The 23,718-nt window shown below is 36.7% G+C and overlaps 1 protein-coding gene across 1 annotated transcript in view; it reads right to left on the reverse strand.

Annotated features, from left to right (window-relative positions):
• Nucleotides 1–22,169: 22,169 nt before the first annotated feature.
• The window catches only part of LOC124629785, a 54,583-nt gene continuing 53,034 nt past the window's right edge, over nucleotides 22,170–23,718 (reverse strand). The window contains exon 4 of the mRNA XM_047163345.1: nucleotides 22,170–23,266. Coding sequence (XP_047019301.1) covers nucleotides 22,423–23,266 — 844 coding nt within the window. The 3' untranslated portion in view covers nucleotides 22,170–22,422. The remainder of the gene's footprint in view (nucleotides 23,267–23,718) is intronic.

Here is a 23,718-nt window from a genome sequence, read left to right on the forward strand (position 1 = left end):
AACTAACGTTGGCGGTAATCTGGGCAATACATTATATTCCAGTGCAATACATTATCTAGAATAAATGGTTGACAAAAGCATTGCGTTTCATATTAAGTGAAGTCTTCCAAAACACCATTAATTTAGTATTCAGTATAATATCTTAATTAATAAAGCCTTCTTCTTAAACTTATAAATAAAACATTCAAGCGGTTATAAAACAGTATTAACAAACAAACAGACATTAATAAGACCTACAACAGACAATATGTAAATCTCGTACATTTTGCGGAGCAGACCGAATTGGGGGCTGAACAATTTATGCATTTGTTAATTAAATTATATCACGGAACACTTTCCCATGAGGATCTTTTAATGTCCCACTCATAAGATCGGAAGACATAAATTAACAGAGCTATTCGTTATGCCGAGCCACGCGCCTTTAATTATTTAGGTGACGTCATTTCTCCACGGAACTTGGCCATAGGGCTGCAGCTGTAAACACAAATGTGTCAAACTGATACTAAAGAGGAAACTCAAACAAGGTGCCTACTAACGATGCTGTATATAGCGGTATCAACAAGTTATTGTCGTGATAACAAGGCGGACCAATTAATTACCCCGAGAAGCTCTGCTACTCAGTTGTGGACTTCATCTAGACGAAAAAACAACGACGTCGACGAAAAAAAACTTCTACTTAAGGATGCATTCATCCTTAGAGAGTCAAGATGAGGCCTACGGGAACACTGCAGCTTCACACAAAAGAAAACTTTATACGTACTTACTTAGTGTTTTATGTCTAAAGCGCAGTAGAAGTCACTTTCATATTGCCTCTAAAGAAATTATTCTTTTTATTTTACTTTGTAATTAATCATGTTGGCTACTCTTCCTTCACTTAGCTCTGAGCGTTTTCTCGGCAGCAGCTGAGCAATTTCATTTATTCAACAGTACCTACCCATTCTTTCTTACACTTGCTTAAAGTAACTTGAACTAGATAAATTAGCTCGACTACTGAGTTATTTATCTTTGAAATTTGAGTTTTGGTGTCTAATTGGTAACGTTGCATAATAATTTACTTTAATAGAGTTAAAAGTTGTCTTTAGGAAATATTTGGTTGTTACTTTACAGCTTATTGGTGTCTTATGAACATCTAGATAGTTTTCAATAGTAGGTGTATCGTACCACCGTACCATCGTTTTTAGTAGTTTTATGTTTATATAGATTATCAAAAAACATACATCACTCATGTCTGTTTAACTGATACCTACTTACTTCCTATTCACTTCTCTAGAGTCTGCTATTACGCTTTAAATACGCATACGACGAATTTTCCACCCTTTGAAAGTATACAGCAAACTTTCGTACAGTGCAGTGCAGAAATTATATGACCACGATATCTACAAACCTAGCCCGCACTTATTATTGTTAATGATTTTATCAATCAACCCTATTCATATGGTAAGTCTCGGAAATAAGATAAATTCATTATAAAAAACCGTTGAAATTAAATATTAAATCAGCATCTTGTTTATTAAAATATTCCTGAAAATACATTTACATTAAGTAAAGCAACCTTTAAAATGAAAATTTAAAGCCCCGGCTACAGAATGGGGTATTGACACGCTTTGACTCAAACGAATTTAAAAGTTTATGAATAATGTAAAATATGGCAGGCACTTGTAGCCAGGCGCATTTTTACATTATTATGTGTCACGAAGCGAAAAAAATATATATTAAATATCGACATTCTTTGTGGCTAATATCGTTGTGTAAGAAACTGAAATTACATTTGTTCTCAAACGGCGCCTGTACTCAGGTTGAATTACTGTCAAACATGCATTGAGCTAGCAATATTACACACGCTGAGTACAAATATAAGGGGATAGGGAAAATGTTCCATGTTTTTCCTTATATTGCAAGCAAGTGTACGGCACTTTATTGTGGCGTCATCAGAGCCTCCCTCGTGACAGCTTACACATGAATTCGGGGATAGACAAAGAGTGTGCACGATGAAAGAGCTTTTCATTCATCCTAGCTTCCAGGCGGAGTTGCGCGACGGCTGCGCACGTTTTGATAACAGTTAACCAACCCTTGGAAGTAAATAAATTGTTATTACGTAAACTTAACTGACTAATACATATTATTACACGTACCTACAGTTAACAAAGCGAGCGCTTTGTATATAATCTTTAATTCTTTGAAAAAGTGATAACTGCCGATTTATCACTCATCGAATGGTCAAACCCCAGACAGTCCCCGTGAGAAAAATACGCATCCATTGCATATTTTTATTTTCAAGACAAGCTTGATGGCATCGATTTAGAATAAGAAAAAGAGATGCTGCGCAGTACCTACGTATTGCTGATGATATATCAATAACCAGGAATTGAGGTCAGTAAAGCAATCAAGGTTTTTTCGATTTGCGGTCAAAGAGTTCATTAGAGTCGCTCCAAAGATTTTGAAGATTAACGTCAACGTAATCTAATTTGGTTGGCTTTATAGCATTGCGTTTTTCTTGCTCTGTTTTTGGCGCTGCTTCCAGACGCAACTCATGGCTGACTGATTTCAGAAATTAACATTAAAATGCTTTAAAGGAGTCTGTGCGCATAGCGAATAAATAACTGTTCTGTTTATCAGCTGTTTATCATCTAGCTTAATTGTCTTTTGGGGAAATGAGAACGGACTCACAGAACTGATAAGGAGTTCTGCACCATATTAATTATATTTTTTATCTTTATGTACTTTAAGCTGATTTACTGCCAATACTTTTGTGGAGCTTTGATTAATACACTAAAATAATGAAGTAATAAAAAATTGAGTTAGCAGAGCAAAATCATGTAAAACAGCAGTCCGTTGAAAAGTGAAGCGAGTCAAAAAAGAAAGTTTCACAAATTCACTAACATCGAGTGAATGACATATTTGCTCAATATTGACACTGCGCCGAAAAACGCTGTGAAAAAGAGGCTTACCGTTTTAGTTTACAAACTGTACCAGTTGCTAAAACTGTAGATTGGTCCGGCCAGCTCTTTTATAGATTCCTAACTGTTGAAGTGAATTAATTCGGTAGCACATGTTAGGTATAGAATTGTATAGAAACCTGAAGATAGGAATTAATTTCGTGGAAAGTTGTAGATATAACTTCTCATACTTAAATATTCGAAACTAATCAATCAGTTATAAAAGTTACACACAACAATGAGAATCTTCTACGAAAGCCTCTTGACATAAACATGACGCTTAGCTACTATAAATGATGTCCTAAAATACCCCGTAAACAACAAATAAAAGCTACACTTAGTATTTAATTAGTTAATAGAATAAACGTGTCTGTGTGTAGTATCGAAGTAGATTCAGTGTTATTTGCTCTGGCTCGGACTACGAGTCGTTTAACAAAATGACGGGCCCTTTTTATCTTAGTCGGGCTACAATTTGTTTCTGGCTCTATTTTCTCGAGACCGCAAACCGACGGTTGCTATTTTGAATATCCCTTTTCTTTAAAATTAAACTGTGTGCGTCACTTTGGTGGTTAAGCTCGTATTTTAGGACTTGAGAACTGTTTTTTTTTGTCTTTGGAACTTCGAAAAAGCAATTGATAAAAAATGCCTGCAGTTGAAAATATTGTATAACATTAACTTATAATAAAAATATAGCTTTAAATAACTTAATTAAATAAAAAGCTACTAATTAAATGTATCTATAAATATCAGAGTACTTTATTTCCTAGCCCGCTCTTAAACATGGTTGAAGAAAATGAGACATTTATCAATGACGAAGAAAATAATATTTCCGTGGCTTGGGAGTATAAATTTCTTGACATCTACAACAGCATTTAGATACTTCGAGGATGTTAGCTTCAACTATAAACCAAGTTTAACTCTGTTTGTAGGGGAAATGTTAAATTATTTTCTTTTATTTTGTTATATTGATTTTGGGACGATACATTGGACAAATACATACAAACATACGTATTTAATTCCTAGAACACATACAAACAAAAGATATTATAAGATCAGATATATATTAAAAAAATAAACTTCTTACTCTTGGCTTTAAAATGAATACTTCAATCGTACATAGCATTATGTGTTATTTGTTTGATGCCTGAGATTACCTCAGCGCTTTATTTCTATGATATAAACACTATGCCCTGATGTACTTCCAATATATTGTCTGAATCCGAAGAATATTCCTGCTCCCTTGTTTCTAGTAGATTGAAACAAGACGATTTCTATTTAAGTTCGATGCTGCTGGCTAAATCTTCAACATTCCCTCGTACACAAACAACCACACACAAGATCTAAGTTTGAAATCCAGTCTAACTTAAGCAAAATAGTTTGGATCGAGTGGCTATCCCTGACTTTCGTCTCACTAACCCGCCATAGGTACCTATCCTGAAACGTGAACGTACGTAACTTTTAGGCCTGAAAACCTATTTGTTTTAAATACCTACGCGTTTTACGCAAATAGATTTCATGTAATTTAAAGTTTTGCAGGCTGATGACGCAAACAGAAGCGTCAGCGTTTTGCAGTTAAGCAACAATATCATTACCAATATTGTGGTGCCTATTTCAAGGTGCAACAAAGTGTCTCTATGTGTAGGCGTGTGGATTTTGCAACTGCTTTCATTTCACTATTGTCATAAGGTCACTACAGTCATGTAAAAGTCAACATTCAACCTTAATTTTCATGCTTCAAATACAAATAAGCTGTCATACGCTGTTTCTAGAGGTATAACTGCAGATATCGCTGCAAAATACGCCGCTTGTAGGCAGATATAAAAACTCAATTTTCGCTTAAGACTTAAAACTGCAGGGGTGAAAAATTACATGGATTCCTAAAACACAGATATCTATTTTTAGGAACCTGGAAATAGCGGAAGATCTACATAAACGTATCACGTGTTTGTTGTTGGCCAAACACGTGGGCTGATAACGTTTTACATTCTGAACTATTATTATTTTAACAAAGGCTTGATCACCACAATATTTACCTTAAGTTTGTAAGCTTGAGGCCAACTTCGATTCTGTAGGATAATTTTCAGCTCAACTATCAACGATTCAACTATCTTTGGTATACTTTTACTTCATAGTGAGGCTTAGAGTTGGGTATTACCTCTGTTGCTGGTAGCAGGTAGAACCAATGGAAATGATGCAGATATGCTATTTCAAATTATGTTTGAGCTGACGTCGACCTACTTTTATACAAGATACTTCTTCCTTGACTACAGACCCCTAAAAAGGAAGATCGTTAGTCTTCCACATTGAACTGCCTCCGGAATCTTGCGCTTATACCAATTCAATAGAGTCGCCGAACACTTTCAAGAAAACCGTCTGTGGCCGATAAATCTTGCAGTTAACAAGCGGTTGGAGGCTCGTCGGTAGTTCACTTGAATCGGGCTGGGCCGACGGAAGCCGAGCTCGGCGCGCACTTCGTTTGTCGCGATATCGCTCATAAGCGCGCGCTATCTCTCCGCGCCGCCATCCTATTCACCCGAAATAGTACCTCAAGGAGTTTGGTAATGAGTTCCCTTGAAAACTGTTACTAGCTCCCCCACTATTTTTTAACGACGTCATTTTTGAAAATTGACTCTTTGCGGTGTACGTTTCTTCGAGCTACGCCATACTGGCTTTATTCAGCTGCTGGAATTTTTACGGTAAAACGGTTTACCTTTTAGAGAGTTTTAGAAACTATTTATATAGCTGTACCCGTTTTCTGTCGTTTCTGAGGCTCCTTTTATTTGTTGTTAGACGTTATGAAATATGTTTTCCGACCAAAGCTTAGGGCTGTAAATATGACACGAAAATTTATCGTTCAAGCGACTCTTTATTCTATAAATTATTATATGTTTCTTTTTCCAATGATAATAAAATTCCAGTCTAAAAACAGAGACTAAATGGAATTTATTTACAAAGCAGCGTTTGCGATATGCTGTTGTTTCAGTCGCCGCCGTTGTATTATACAAAATGGTTTTTTAACCAGCTTACAAAATCTCGATACTTTAATTAAAAGTTAATAACAAGGCAACACAGCGACCGTCAGCTACGGTCGGCCATTTACTTCACTTTGCCCGTCCGTACGCTACGGACTAACTAAGGAAAGGTAAATTTACATTACAAACGAGCGAAATACAAAATCTACGTTCGTATATCATTACAAATGTATTTGTCCTGAGGAACTTGGATATTTAATATGTTTGCTTTTAGTTCAGAATTAAGTTACTGCAGCTCCGAAGATATTTTAGCACATTGTTCGCAACAACATTATATCTATATTGCGTTGCCTGAAAGGTGACATAGTTGTAATTCAGACAGCTATCTAAATAAGTCTATAGCGAAAGGATTGACAATTTTAATATGCAAAACACGGATTACATTATTGAAGCTAGTCTGTATTCACAAAACATAGATTAATAGACTTTTAAATCCGTTCCAATTTACTGAAGCACAAACATTTTCCGACCGCAAATGGAAAAAGTTTTGAAAAACTCAAAAACATCGGACGTGACCGCACGGAGGTTGAATGCCGCCTACTCACATACCTGCCTCTGTTTCGCTGTTTTACAAATTGATTCCTTAACCCGGTTCGATGGAATTTATTTACATACATATTATTATTTACCCATAGAACCGTATAAACGTATCTGCCTACGTCCGCTTTATACCTTGCTCAATTTTATTTAACAAGATCCCATGGCGTATTATTGCGTATTATTGGACTTGAATGGGAAAGTTCGGAGATCACTGAAGGTTCCATTAAAGGGTATTTTGTAATGAAGACAAATCTGCTGGATGAGTTTTCATTGCTGTATTTTGTGGTACAGTTTAAAATAAGTTAGTATAAATGAAATTAACCAGTATAAAGTAATGGGGATTTTATAATAAAGTATCTCGGAGTAATTTAAGTCACCATTCTGTAGTTTAATCTTGTAAGGAACATGGAATTTTCTGTTGATAATAGTAAGAAGAGCTAAAAATATGAAGTAGGGATGTCTGTTCTTATTCAACATTAAACTACTGTTATCCAAACTAATATTATAAATGCGAAAGTAACTCTGTCTGTCTGTCTTTCTGTCTGTCTGTCTGTCTTTTCTTCACGCCTAAACTACTGAACCGATTTGTGTGAAATTTGGTACAGACATAGTTTGAAACTTGAGAAAGGACATAGGATAGTTTTTATTACGAAAAATAAAAATAAAAAATAAAATTTATTACGGACATACAGTGCCATCTATTGGTCAAATGTCGAGCTGTTCCTATGCTCCGTAGATAGATGGCGTTAATCGCGCAATGGTGTCATTACACGTGTTCGGTTCATGTTATTGTTTTAATTCAAGATCGGGAACTATGTGGGTAAAACCAAAAATCTACCGGAAGTCACTATTCCACGCGAACGAAGTCGCGGGCAAAAGCTAGTTTCAATATAAATTGAATCTAAATACCTAGACAAATTATAAGCATAGATAATCATATAAACCTCGTAAACATATAATCTATGAACCTTACAATGAAGACGTTTCCAGTACCTACCAATTTAAAGGACAAAGAACAGGAAAGTCATTAACTAAGAGGTTTTTTTAGTTAACGAATGTATCGAAACGTCACACGTGTAGTTTCGTCTGACGATTCGAAAATTAATGATCGTCTAGTCGGTCGGTCAGTTCGTACCGAGAACTATATTTGGAATACCAATCTTACCAATCTGTTGATTGGATAACATTTGAGAATATACCTTAAGTTGATGTTCAGGAATTGATACTAAAGCGACATTGGAGAAAACTCACGCTAAACATATTTAACCAACCCACATCATTATCACTACCTACATGGTCGAAGAAAAGATTAATTATGTTCAACAATAAAAACCCCAAAAACCCATGTGCCTATGTTACCTATTCTTGACAACAACTTCTTTAGCAACGAACACATTGAACAAACATGGCATGGCGACCAACATTCAAGCAGTATTAAATACCTCCTTCTCACGAAGAAATGGCGTGATAACAGCTTACATTGCTTTTACACTTACGTGGCTATGCAGTTTCCAAAATGCAAACTCCCGTCTCAAGCAGCACTTCGTACACAGTAAAAGTCGTTCGCGTTCCGCTCTGTCTGTGACTTGTACAATCAAATTGAAATAAAACCACAAGAAGTTTTATCTTAAAAACATTTTGGCGAATTCTTGTTTTGAATACACCCGTATTGTGTTTGTTTCCCCGTCTTCGTCCTTTAAAATTCTCGAGGCCGATTTTTTTTTTATTTACGAGAGTACGTCTCAATTAAATAAGTATTTGCAAAGTTCGGTTTAATAGGGGATCAAACACCGTTGGCATAGTAACAACAAGAGTTTCTAGTCGCTAAACATTTTCTTACTTTTCAGATAACATTTGATATTCTAGTGAGCTCACAATATAAGAACGAGTAATACAAATGCATGCTATTAACCCAAATACTTGACATTTCAGAATAGACTATTATCCTCCCCTTTCTAACCAGTCTGGAATATACGCAGTGTATCGGCCAGTTTCAACGAAGTATAATATTTATTATGAATACCGAAAACGGACTCCAAAATATATGTATAACGACTGAAACTCCTATTTCCAGACGAATGTTACAGTAAGAGCCAAATATAGGGGCTTTGTTTTTGCATTGAGGAAACAGAATTAAGAAAACATAATCTTTTCGAAGAAAAATATTAAATTCTCCATCTGAATGTAAGAAGAATGAGCGTTTTACTTGCACGATTTTAAATAACGAGGAAACAACATAACAAAGTTACAATAAAGGTAATTTCGTAAGTTATAAAGCTTATGACTTGCAAAAAATAAGAAGCTATGTATACAGTGCGTAAACTTTTATTTTATTGAAGCGGCGGTTCGATACCGTGACGGGTAAGTTTACGCGTTCAGCAATTTCTTTGTTAAGTCAAAAGATCGGCTTTCTTTTGCGCAAAATAATATGAAACATAACATGAATTGAAAAAGTTCACCGAGGAGAAACTCGTGACAACACAGCGGAGATCCATTGTTGAAAACGACGGTTACTTTAAAAAAAAAGAAAGACGCTGGGTACCCTTTCTACAGAACTACCCGTTCAAATCTTGTAATTACATATTTGTTTTTTCTTTTCTGGAACCGTTGAGTTGTTAAATAAACTTTTACTAGAACCTTATTTATAAGTCTCATCGCCTGCATTCAATTCTCTCAGAAATTTCATGTAGGTGTTGTATATTTTATCCATCCATTCTGATACGTTCGTGAAGAGAAAGCTTTGGCATAAACACGTGATGAATTTTGCACCCACAACGCAGAGCAGCATACATAGAGCTCTTTGTACTTTTACGTTTTATATCTTTTGTCGAATTTCAGAGTAAGCTTGCAACGGAGATAACGTGTTTTTTTTTTAAAGAGTAATATGCAGTACCGATAATAGTGCTTTGACGTTGTATGTTAAAGGCTTATTACTGCAGTGCTGTTAAGTAAATGAAGGCGGTCAGCGGGGCCGAACTCTCATCGTTAGCGAGGCGACAGCGACGCTTTGTCCAACTCGGAATGGAAAAGCATCGACATCAACATTGAAATACCTAAATATTTATGGGATAGAAATTTTAAATGTATTCGGGTACGTAACGGGGCCGTGTATCGCAAGCAGAGATCGCCGGCAACAAATTGCGGTTGGGCGAGATAAAAAAGGTCCGTCCGTCATTTTGCTAAACGACCGGCCGGAGTACGGCGTGGTCGGGTTGCGGCTAAAAAAACGACGCCGTCGACCCTTGCCGGGAGTTCCACTTCTGTCTTGAAAAAATGATACCACTGTCAATTCTATTTACGATATAGCTTCAAGTACGTACCTACTTCGTTGTCCGCAGCTCGCCTTAGTGAAGACTGACTTGCAAATCCCCATGATTTCTCACCCTCCGTTTCATGTCGAAGAAGATATCCTAATTGAATTATTCTTCTTGATGTTTTAAAATAAAGTCGATACTTACGCAAAGTTTTCAACAAGAATATGACATATAATAATGGAATAAAAGATCACAATATAATAATGTTCCGAAGCTATTGAAGAAACATATTGGATTCTTAGAAGTCCTTTGATGTTTGCATTCTATTCTCATAGCAGTCAATCGCATATGGCTCCCGCATAGAATAGCTTTATAATGCAGTTCGCTTTCGAATATATAAAATACTCAACTGACTTGTTATTTTGTAGGATATTGAAGTTTCTACAATACTACCTGATATGACGTTTTGATTTCAATAAAACAATGCTTTATATTTTACTGTACCTTATTCCTATTTATAAAAAAAGTCACATACAGTTGACATAAAAAAAATGGAAAACATTCGTAAAAACTACAAGATTCCATCAATCGGCAGCAAGTATTCTGACTGTAGATAAAAAGGAAAACCGCCATTCTTGGAAATGGGTTCCGAGATGGGTTGCGTCTATAGCCTGTACTGGGATTCTATAAAACTCGATCAACAACTCGCATTTCACTTCGATTCGTAATGTCATTTCATACTTTAGGGGAGGTAGGGGAGGGATGGGCACTTTTTCACAATTTATTGCATAAAAAATCAGATTTTACAGATCATTATCAACTTTTATTGCCATTTCTTATATTCGGCTAGATATAATGAAAGAGCTTTCCTAAAAATTACAATCAGTTTCAACATTACGAGATATTTAAACGGTTTTATTTAGCTCACCCCGTTTGTTTTATTATTTATTCTTGGATCAAATTTAGTAATTCAAATTTCACCCTCTTCCTGTCAACCGATTGGTCTGAAATTTTGTATACACCTTTAATTAAATCCAATATGGCCGCCGGCACAAAATGGCACAGCCCCCTCAATATGGGTATCAAATGAAAGGGCTACACAAGTAGAATACTGTCAGCAACCCCAGCGGGGCGCAACAGGGCCAAGGCCTGCCTGCACGTCGATTCTATAAAATTCGAACAACAACTCGCATTTCACTTCGCTATTCACTCTCACTTCGCATTCGATTCAGAACGACCTTGATTTTGCATTCTGTAAACATCACCTAATCACTTGCGAAGTGAAGTGAGCTCGACATCGACCAATGCTGTGCTAGTGACTTCCCCACTCGACAAAATGTCAACCGAGATTAATCAGTTTTTAATTTTATCAGTTTTGACACAGAATTTTTGCTGCTCTTCCACCATCACAACGGCGAACGGAATTCTCCTCCATGACTGAGAGATTCCTGAGGTTGGAAGAACAGCAGCTGGAGATACAAAGATTGAATACGCAGATCATGCAGTCCTTTCTGGAGAGGAGTGCAGAGAGGGACAGAATTTTTGCTGAAGCTGTAGCTGCAGTCGGTCAAGGGCTGCAAGCATTGGCAGAGGCCGTCAACAGAGATAGGAATTCTCCTCCATGACTGAGAGATTCCTGAGGTTGGAAGAACAGCAGCTGGAGATACAAAGATTGAATACGCAGATCATGCAGTCCTTTCTGGAGAGGAGTGCAGAGAGGGACAGAATTTTTAGATTAAAGTTGTCTCAAAAGGGATTCAGCGTTTGGCTTCGGCCTAAACTAAACTTCGAGGTCCTAAACTAGGTAAATTGTTATAGGTGGTTGAACAATAAATAAGCTAATTTACATAAGTTTATTTTTTTATTTTTTTCAATCAAAACAAAATAAACATCAGCTAAGATTATTGAAAGAATATTTAAAATTGGTCCAGTAGTTTTTGAGTTTATCCATTACAACCAAACAAACAAAGTTTTCCTCTTTATAATATTAGTATAGATATATAGATTTAACTGCCTCGTTGGTCTAGCTGTCGCAAGTGCGGCTGCTGAGCACGAGGTCTCGGGTTCGATTCCCGAGTCGGGCCGAAATCGCTTTGTGGGTTTTAGAAGACTTTCACATAGCAGCCCGGAGCCTGGAAGGTGGTGATTGATACACCCGTGCATCGGAGAGCACGTAAATGTCGGTCCTGCGCCTGATCTCTTTCCGGTCGTGTCGGATTGCCGTCCCATCGGGCTATGAGAGTTAAGGAATAGTGAGTGCACCTGTGTCTGCGCAAATGCTCGTGCACTATAATATGTCCTGCGCAGTTGGCTAATCTCCTTACATGAGAACAGCCGCCGTAGCCGATAATCGGCTAGGAGAACATCATCATAGATACATATTGTCACACCCAGACCACGGCCAACAAGCATGCTCATCACACAAATGTCGACCGAACCGGGAATCGAACCCAAGACCTCTGGTTCAGCAATCCGGCATAGTTAATTGTGGCTGACTTAGTAATTTAGAAGCCAACATACATTTTTGGGCCGAATAATGATAATAAAAAGAAGTCTATTTAATTAGCACCCATTAATTATGACGTGAACGCCAAAGCCCATTCACAAAGTTTCGCCTTCGTAATTGACCTAAAGCTAAATCGGCGTTGGATGGTAAATCTCTAGTTTGCCTCCTTGTTGCTTCAGCAATTATTTCAAGCTCTTCTACTCTTTCTTCCTCGGAAATAGAGATTGCCGGAATTCCCGCGCGATTGCACATGTTGTGCAAAACACAACATGCAATTACTATTTTTGCAACTACATCTGGATGGTAGTCGAGTACTCTGTGTACTAATAAGCACCTAAATCGTCCTTTTAGGAGGCCTATTGTTCTCTCAACTGAGTTGCGAGCAGTTGAATGACGCTTATTGTAATAAGCTTCAGGGGAATTCTCTTCAGCGCCACTAATTGGCGTCATGAGGTAGGCACGCTGAGCATATCCTGAATCACCTGAAAAAAAAATAACTATGTAGTTTTTATACTTAGTAATTAGGCTTATATTCTGAAGCAGGGTCAGGAAAGGATCTACTTACCGAGCAAAACTACTTCTTCACCAGCATTTGTTAATGCCTCTAAATGGTCTTTGATAGCACTATAATTAAAAATGAAGCTATCGTGAGTAGCTCCTCCATATGTGGGATCCACGTGTAAAATATTTAAATCTGCATCTGTTATCTGAAAAAGAAATAAATTACAATGACTCTATTATACCTAATTATAATTGATTACAACATTGAAATCCATTTTACCAATTGCACATTTCTTGCATGGTAGCCTTTGCGGCAGTAAAACCGTTCTTCGTTCTCTGCTGGTCTCTTCATTGCCACCAGAGTGCCATCAATACAGCCTATGGTGGCTGGAAACCCAAACCTTTTGTAGAACCTGTAATTTACAATAATCACTAACATGATCAACTGTAAAAATAAAAGGGTCAGTTTAATTATAATAATATTAAAATTATATTATATCTAGGTACTAACCTTTCTTTTAAAATTTGCCTTTCTTGCTGATTTTGAGGAAACCTTATATATTTTTTTACTACGGCCGGATTGTTCAGAGCTTCCACTACTTCATTTATGCAACGAGATGCAGACGGTTGCGATAAATAAGTTCTGATGCCCTCTTTAATAACCTTCTGGTAACTGCCACTAGCCAAGAATGATAAAGTACATAGTATCTGTGAAACAATAAATCAATAAAAAATGTAATACCTACTTTATCTGGATTTAGTGAAAACAAAATTGAGACCAATTTGGTTATTTTCATGCTTAAGAGAATACCAATATTATAACTGAAGTACAGAGGCTTTTGAAAACATATCAGCTGGCGGGGAAACCACATAAAGGGAATACTCCTTATTAAGAACTAAGTGTTTTTCTTATTATTGTGTGCTTGATTACAATTTTTCAACTATAAACTGTGTCAATACTTACTTTTACACGAGTTGTAAGTCCTTTGCCTCGACGTTTTGTGGGCTTTATCAGGGGCAGTAAATCAGACTCCAGTTGGTCAATTAGCTCCTTTGACAATCTATATATGCTCACATAGTCATCATCGCGAGTTAATAAAGGTAAACTACGAATTCTAGCAGATTGTTGACGCTTTTCTAAATTATCTAAAGCATGAGCTTCTTCTAATAAAGATTTAAGCAAAAACATTCTAGCCATCGTTAAATGTAGGCACTTAATCACTTTAAAACACTTAGAACTTTATTTAAACACTATTTTAAATATAATAGTCTCTAGATCAAGTTGGCAACGGTACCTGAAACAAGATTCTATAAAGGATTTTTCGCGCAGATTTATAACCTCACAAATTTTCACTGACGAAGAAAAGCCTCCCTACCATAGAGAGCATTGGACACTTTTGACTTAGTTTATGAAAAAAAAATCGGTAAAAAAACTTTTAAGTTAAACGGTTTTATCTTATGTGCACTGAAAACTAGAAAATAAAAAATAGTTACTTACCTGTCAACCTACGTAGGTGGTCCCGGTCATATTAGACTAAAATAAAAACGTGGGGCCCATTAACTATTGCTGTAGTACTCTCTTCTAAAGGTATAATAGGTGTGGATTGCATCGACTTACTATAATTGTAACTGGAGATTTTGACAATCAATAATTAATAATAGAAAATACACATACCTTTCATTAGTTTTCTCTTTATAACGATCCGAAACCGCAACAAAATATTTAAGTACTTTTACGAGTGTTTGTTCTTGACAACTCACAGAAATGACAGATAGTCAAAGGATGAACACCGTTACCAGTCGGTAACGTAAACTACCCAATTAAAAAAAAACAAAACTATGATCAGAAATCAGAATAAAAGGACCCCCCTTTTATTCTGATTTGATCATGTCTCCCAACTGCCCATCTCTCCCCTACCTCCCCTATAGATAGACAGATTTTGACAAATCTGTCAAAATCTCGACTTTGATTTAGTTCAACTTGTCAACACGCTCGATAGTGAAGCGCTAGTGTAGTTTGACAATGTCAATCACGAAACTTTAAGGTAGAATTCCGTGGGTCGCGATTGTCGCAGCCGCGCGCGACAAAAGTCAACCTATGAAAATGTATGGCACCGCTGCCGAGGGCTGCGACAGTCGCGCGCGGACGACGAATTTCGTGAGCCGCTCGCGGCCGTACGCTTCTCAACATGGTCTAGCGCTTAATAACATCTATAGAATTTTAGTAAAACCAGAATTAAATTTTTGACAATGCCGCGAGCAGCTTACGAAATTCGTCGGCCGCGCGCGACTGTCACGGGCCTCGACAACGGTGCCATACATTTTCAAAGGTTGACTATTGTCGCGTCCACGGAATTCTACCTTTAGATCGAAGTCGAAGTGAGAGTGATGTCGAAGTGAGTTGTGATATTTTATAGAATCGACATGCTGCTCTATATAACTACGTATGTACGCGTATACACGTAGTACACAATCTGCTATTGTCTACACTATATAAACTCCTTGCGGTTTCTTTGTGTAAAAGGTACACGCTACTTACTCGACACTGGCAACTAATTTTAGCGTCGCCAATATACGTAATACTGAGTACAAACACAATAATGCCTATTAGTCTTGTAATACTGTTGTAACAAAACCTCATTCGAGCAAAACAATACTGGCACACCGAATACGCAGTATCCATTCAAAACAGAAATATTTTGCACTAAAATTAAAATGGAGCGAAATAGCGGACACAATTAACATGTAAATATGGTACAACTCGGGAATTGAACACAATTTTGTTTTCAAAGGTGTAGTGGGGATGTTGCGGCCATAATGAGACAATTCCACGGCAAACAATCGCCAACCGCGTTAAGTAGAGGTGCCGAGTTATAAATGTCGCTAATTTCATCTTGCACTGTGGATTTTTTATTGTCCTGTTGAAGCAAAGTAGCACAGCTACATAATGAATTATTATAAATAGAAAAAAAAACAAATCACTCCCAAATCGTACGATAAAATCATAAACTGTATCCTCAACAAACATAATAAACAACAGAATTTCTCTATAACTAGGCAATTGGAACCGCACAACAATTGGGCAAATAATGCTTTTCTGAGAACATAAATAATATGGTTCAGTCAATCATTAGGAGCGGTAAATTGTAAGTAACCGACGGAACTTACCGCCGGTGTATGGGAAAAGGTTCCGTGGGGTGACCCTTTGACCCCTGACACCCGTGACACCTGTACAATCTGAAAGTGTCGTAGACTTTTTAACAAGGTTTGGCTGCGACCCGGATTTGGGACCAATACTGATGTTGAAACGTGCTGTGGCGATCCCATTTTGTACTTTATAATAACGAAGTTTAATAACAGTCATTTGTTTTGTTACTAGAATTGCAATAGATTGTTTTACTTTTATTCTGTCAATAGATAGATATAATTATGAACCTATAATTTAATTAACCTGAAAATAAATACGGCGTATATAGTAAGGCGTTATTTAAATTTTTTATATTCATTTTGAGTTTGAGTCTATATTCAATCCCGGTGCAGGCGGTAGCTCTCACGGGACGCGGGCAGAAGCGAGGGAAACTGCTAGCTCAAATATTTATACCTTTACACCTAAAAAAGTAAAAACTTATAACAAACAAGCACGTTAATCACTTTGATTGTCTTTACGGTAAATTAAATAAACTCAAATTTAATTAACTAGCATGTAGCATAATCCACCACATGACAGCAGGCTAAGGAAGGCTTCTCAGGCGGTAATTCAAGGAAGCCATTAACAATAATTATCCTATTATATTTCAGCAATAAAGACGTCAGCTATACAATTTATTTTCTAAGTAAGCTTTACTGATTTTACCCATTATATGACCTATTCGATTCATATTTTCATTTTCTTGTAAAAATGTTATGGAAGATCGAACACACCGTAATGACACACACACATCTCTAGAGTTTTTAATAACACTTATCCCAGTGTTGCGAAACCTCATATAGCAAAACGAAACAAACAGTCGCTATTACAACATTTCTTACCAGGTTATTTTATTTCCTAAAGAAAACATTAATTGATATGATCCATATTTGTAAAGAACTAACCAAACCCGAGCCCAAATTCATAAAGTCAAGGTTTAGTTCATTTGTAAACAAAGGCTACACAAGACAACGTCATCCACGTACGTCGTAATCTGAATAATGAATAGAAGTGCATGGTATTAGAGTTGTCCGGCGTGTCCCCGTCTGCCGACGGATTCGCAGGACAATAACATTAAATCAACATGAACTTATTGCTAGAATACGCAACGGGAACGCGACGACATCGTCCCGACAACGGAAAGGCAATTTACAGCAACAATAAAAGTATCGCTTTTATTGGCGAACACACAATTCGTTCGGACAGCTGTAATTGCGAACTCTCGCACTGTCTATTGGTTCCGTAATTTAGATCCCACAGTTTTAGCATCATGTTCGTGCACTGAACCGATTCTATTTTTATTTTTGCCTGTTTTCGTGCACTAACTGACCGGCACTATAAATAACGGACTGAACTACTATAAATTCGGCAATTAATTGGAGTTTTAACGACAGAAAAATTAGTAATAGGATGTAGGACTTTTTTTTTACAGCGCATTGTATAGTTAAATTAAATTGTGGCTGTAATAAAATCCATTACAGGTTTTAGATTGAAGCTGATGGTGCTAATAAAATCCCGTTATAATAATTTGATCTTTAAATGTCAAATATTGATGATGGAAGTCTCCATAATATTAAAACCGCAAGAAATAAAATTCTATAACAAAAATGTAAAAGAATGTAACGGTATTGGTTTTTGTTCCGCTACCATTTATGAAGCAAATAATTACCGAAGCTGACTAGATTTGATGCGTAACAAACTACCCCCATTAAGAACTTCCAGCAACGGCCTGTAATTATGAGTTGCCGACGCTAAATAGTCCAATACATACCCTTCAATAAAGCGTAATTGATCAAGTTACTAGTTCATCAATTGGTACAAAGTGTCGTCGGATAGCGCGTGTGAAACTCCACCGGCCGCTGGCACTAAGCCAGTATTATCCTGAATACTTTTGGTTCGTTAGTTTTACAAAATTATTGAGTCTCGCTAAAAGCACCTGAGTATGCGCTGTAATAAAACTGAAAGACTAAACGGTGTTCATTGAAAATATTTCCATGAATACTGTTAAAACATTGCGTACCTACCTAGTTCGTCGAAAGCTATCTTGCATACTAAATGTAAGTAACAAAGACGGAATTCCGCGCCATAATTCTAAATATTGTCTCGCTTTGGGCCTATTTATTTGTTTCTTGATCTGATGAATGCTGCTGGTTGGACGAGAGGTAATAAGCTTCGCTATCTTAGAGATGGGTGGATTCTCTCAAATGGTTTGTGTTTGCGCCAAATATGTACATAAACTGATGTTATGGATTCCATATTTAAGAATTATGGACACCTTATTGTTATGCAACTATACCTACGAATACTTCTAAATAAAAAAAATACTGAAATAAAATATGTTTCAACATTAAATGCCTTACAAGTACCTACTACGACAACAAACTAATATCAAATAACTGTAACGAATAAAGCTTTATATTCATCTGAATATAAAAAGTTAGCCCAAATCATACTTCAGCTACGGATCAGGAACACAAAGTTAAAAACTATTTCGATGGAAAAATGCAATATTTTTCGATGAACTCTTTTATTTCATATCGATTAATTTAACCCAGCATAGTCTAAAAATACTCTTACCCAAAATAGTAGTAGGTTTATTTAAGGGTTGGTTGGGTAGCAGCCCAAACTACTAGAAAGCTCAAGCCCTGAATACCTACTGAACGAGATTAGGATAATTCGGAGCCCAAAACAATAAAAAAGAATAACTTCATACAGTATTTTATCGTAGACCGATATTTTATTCTAGATCGTGTACGGAACGGTTGAGAACCTTTCTTGAGAATTGTACTTGAGCCAAGAATGGACGTGGAGTTTGTTGGAGTAAGCGTTTATACTGAGAAGGCCTAATCTAGTTCAACAGTTAAACAAACTTTAGATCTTCTAAAACTGTTGGCGTCCACACTCAAACATAAGCTGCTTGTGGAATAAAATTCTCATAACTGATTTAGGTAACTGAATTAATTTGTAGATTTTGAAACTAGATAGTTGGAACTGATTAAAATTTTTTGTCTTAAGATTTTATTAAAGGTTTAGGTGTCGATTTACTAATAGCGTCCTCCAACCTTTTGCTTAAAACATAAGCCCTAATATGATTCAACTGTCCCTTACAATTTAGTATAAACCAAACTATCAATAAATTGGATTCATTTATTCTAAATGGATCAAATACCTCTCCTGCTTTATTTAGCTCCAAATAGAAAATATTTTGGAAAGGTTGCTTGAATAACATTTTCCTCGAGGAAATAGGACAAATGTCTAGCTATTTGAAATGCTGAGTTGTTCTCAAACGTTGTATGTAGGTACCTTCATATACGGCTGCGAGGATTTCATAAGTTGATTGTCATTTATTTATTTCCCGAGGAAGAAGAAGCTTGATTGTGTGAGCCCATAGATGAGCTACTTATATATCTGCCAAGTTTCATATATATCCATCCAGTAATTTTAGGTTAAAAGAAAAACAAACATATACTTACATACACACAAACTTTCAGTTTTCTAATCCTATTCATAAAACTGAATCGAAATAGTATGGATAAATAATAAAACACTAGGCATAATATAATTTTGGTATTAAGTCTTGATCAAGCGCCAAGACGCGTAAGTTCCAAACTTGCCAAACTCACTTTGCCGACTGACTTTAATTTTACATCATGATCTTAGAAACTTAGTCTAACAATCTATTAGAATCCTTCCTTGAAGAAATAGTTAATATTCCCTCTCTTCACCCTTTAAGCTTATTTTCTGTGCAGATATGCTGTGTCCGCCTGTTGTTGGCATACCAATCATTTTCACTTGGCTGACAAAGCAAAATGTCAAACAGCTACATTGTTGTCCTGTTAAACTTTGTACTATTTACAAGCTAGTTTTGCGTTGTTCCCGTCCAGGCTTGCTTACTTACCGTACCTATTAATTTATGGCTGTATCTGGTACCTCCCAGCAGCGACGCGCCGAACAAACCCCGCAATTCGATTTTGAATTTATCTCTTCCTCTAAAAATGTTTGTTTTATTCAGAACCAGCTCCACAGTGTACAATGACTACAGAGTGTTTTAATAGAATGCGTTAAAATGTAAGCTTGTTTCACAAATAAAAAATGTACATTTCATAGTAAGTGACCCAGAGTTTGTTGAATCTGACAAAGTTTGTGTTAGCTAAATTCCTACACTAACAAATTGACCTTCAACCCTATAGTGCTGGAGCGCAAATAATATTAAAATGTACATTCATACCATTTTTTTTATTCTTATTCAAGAAATTTGATAAAATCTTGCATCATATAAAAGTGTTATCGTGATGGCCCCGAGGTTAAGAGGCCCACTTCTAAAGCGGCTGAAGTGCCTCTCAAGATCCATCATTATTTTCTATTTCAAATAATGTTTACCTTACAAACTTATTCTTGAATCTTGTGAAATAAAGGCCAAACAGAATATAATAGCTCTCTAAATATTTTCCACTTTGACAAATCACGAATTATTAAAGTCCATGTTTAGCTGTGAATAATAAAAGCTTCTAGGTTTATGAATAGAGTTGAGCCAGAAATATTCCTTGTCCAAAGGAGTACCGTTCCTAATTGAAGTGCTTTCAAAAGCCATTGAATATAGATTGCAACAAGACGTTTGCATTTCCAAACAAAAGGGAATGGTGAGTAGCGTTCATTCAAATATCAAAGCAGGTCGTTACTACTGTTAAAGCACTGACTTTATTGTATAATGGGGAATTTACATTGCTAGATTGCAATGTTAATGACGATTGGAATACTGTTGAATAATCTTATCGTATTCCTCTCCTGGGTTAATCTAGACTTTCCTCCAATCTCTTTCAATTGAACTTTAGATTTCAATAATTAGACTCATCTCGCCACCGTTTCCAAGTTAGTGGGAATACTAATATTCAATCGTTTGTGTTCATCCGAGATTAGCCAAGTTAGGAATGTCGACGCTTAAAAAGCTTAGGTTTTATCTGATGCCCGTACACAAAGACCTTATGTGTTCTGTTTCTTACCGTAGTTGATGACTCAATGGAAACCATGTGGGTAACCAATTCAAGTGAGGGAACAGAGCATATTGCCACAGACACGTATTCTGTATGAGCGACCGCTACCATTGATTTGATTGGACCGACCACGTCTACAAGCTTGTCTTGGTTTGCCTGATTTCATTGTTTTATATAAGGATCGGTATTGACGTTTCTTGTTACGTAAGTATCATAAATAGCAATCATAGCCTTGCGAATAAAGCATTTCTATAGTAGAAAAATTCTTACTTAAAATATGTAGTTTTTATGATTTCATCAACAATTTAGTTACATAAAAATATCAAAAGATGTTTTTTTGTATATGTATTCATCCATTGTATTTATAGCGCAGTCAAAAGGTCGACAGTCAAATTTGCCACAAATAGAGCTTAATGATGCGTGCATTTTCAGTTAAACATCATTTACGCGCTGAAATTTATAGTTACGCAAAATGAATATGTGCCTACAACTATTTTAGATATTTAATATTTCTTTTCAAGTCTTTGTCATCAAAACAAGTGAAAAGCGGCCTGGCAAGTATTCGCAGCATGTGACTGACATCCAACATGTTCCGACGAACCGCACACTAACGACTGCGGTACCGACAACTTTTATATCAACTTTGTTAGCTTTCTGAAGTCGTTTCCCCGATTTCAGCCACGTGAATGCCTAGTAATAGTTGCCTAGTTGATCCATACTTTTTTTACTAACGTTGATGAAATCATAGGGTACACCTTTTATAAAATAATCAAATTCAACATAAACGACTTTGAAGGAGTTGTAAATTTTCTTTCAAACGTTTTTATGTTGATGTTGGAATTGGGGAAAGTTAGAATGTATTATCCGCTTACCCACCCACGTAAGTTGGAAAAGTTTGTAGGTGGGCCCGCTCGTACCTTTATGTAACATTTGATTGATATTATTTACATTAAACATATTTGACGTTTAATACTATTAGCAATTTAAGACTTTTATTTTGGGCATTCAGATAATTCACCTGTTCAGCTAAATTATTTATGAAACCTTATCATCCCACGCTCGAACAAACGTCTTTCTTCAATTCCCTTTACAGTGATAACACTTTCCACGTACATTCTACGAGGTGTGCTGACACCGAGGATTTATTTTTCTTTCATTGATACTTACCCTTTCAGAATGTTTGATACTTGGTCCTCTTACAATAGCTTACTAAAACAATTGAGACATTGAAAATGATTTATTTCAACTTGAAATTATGCTTTCATGTTTTCACTTTCTTACAAACAATTATTTTTAATGACTTATCAACATCAGTTCAAATATGAACGCATTTATTTACAAGTTCTTAACTTTCTAACAATTCATGATTGGGTCACTTTAATCACAAGTCATCCCATGTCTAGTAGATTATTATAAATGTCCGATCACATATTCGTCTATTAAATCAGACGTGATAATATTTACAAAACATCTACTTAATTACGATATAGTAATGACGTCAACCACTCAGGTCTCGGCTGTGAAGGCTTATACTCCGAGGGGCTTAGAGCCAGCGGAGACGCAGCATCTGCTAAAGCCACCGAGGACGAGGTCTCTGTCACAGCTATACTAGGCTTTGGTTTCAGTATAGACCGCAACTCGTCGTTGTCTGAAGCCCGGTTGCGTTGCAAATTCTCCCGGGTCTCCTTCATCCTTGAAAGTTGTTCTCTCAAACTTCTGTATTCTTCAAGGAACTTTTCCAACTGCGAAGCTCGGAAATCAAAGTCCTCAATAGGTTGACCTGTCCGAGAATAATCCCGTAACCCGGAAAGGTCAAGGAGTGGTGTGGCAGAGGGCACAGTAGGTTGCTCCCTTGAAGGAGAAGCCGGGAGACTAGGATTTCGACGAATTCTATTTCCACCTGTGGAAAGATCTAAAAAACTATTCGACCTCCTGCCAGATCTTTGCCTGCTTTTTTCATAAGTTCTATCCAAAAAACTAGCAGAGTCTGCACCAGAACTATTTCTCCGACTATTAAGGAGAGGACTACGACTATCGCCATCCTTTTTTCGTGGTATTGTGTAAAAGTAGTATGGATCATGTTTCATTTCACTTCGTAGGTACGAGGAGGTTCCTAGAGCACTCATTTCGATGAGGTCGGGGTAATTCTTTTCGCTGTCACTACCAGACAGGTCGTTGTCGAGGCGCTCGCGAGGTCGCGTACGTGGACATGTGCGCCCATTGTTGTTAAACCGACTGTTTTCAGATAATATCTCTACATGGGCACTCATCATTCCCGTAGAATTGGAGCTCTGCACTGACTCTGACGTGGCATCAGATCTGAAACAACGAACGGGTTTAATTAAAATATGGCACATGGAAATGGAATAGAATAAAACAATGGAAAATAATGACTGTGTGACGATACGTATTTTCCGTTGCATTGTTTTGCTTAAATCAATATCTTGCAAGCGGCCAGAGGGCTCGGAGCAATCAGCAGTCAGCCGACTGCCTCACTAATCGAAACTATACACACATGGAGAGATGATTGGCACAATCATTGTACTCGTCCGCCAAAGACGAACAAAGACAATTGAACTATTCAGAATTTACAAAATAAACATTATTCCTTCCCCCGATTGAAGCCCAGACCTCTCTGTCTGAGACATTAAGCTACTAAACCAAGAGGATTAGACAATAATTACTGAACTAATTTTCTCTCGTGCTCTCTAGGTTTGGGGAGATTTTCATCACGAGCTCGCCCCACGACCCACGTTAATTTGTAGTAGGTT

The sequence above is a fragment of the Helicoverpa zea genome, chromosome 4 (genome assembly GCF_022581195.2).
Source record: "Helicoverpa zea isolate HzStark_Cry1AcR chromosome 4, ilHelZeax1.1, whole genome shotgun sequence".
In the NCBI taxonomy this organism is placed as follows: domain Eukaryota; kingdom Metazoa; phylum Arthropoda; class Insecta; order Lepidoptera; family Noctuidae; genus Helicoverpa; species Helicoverpa zea.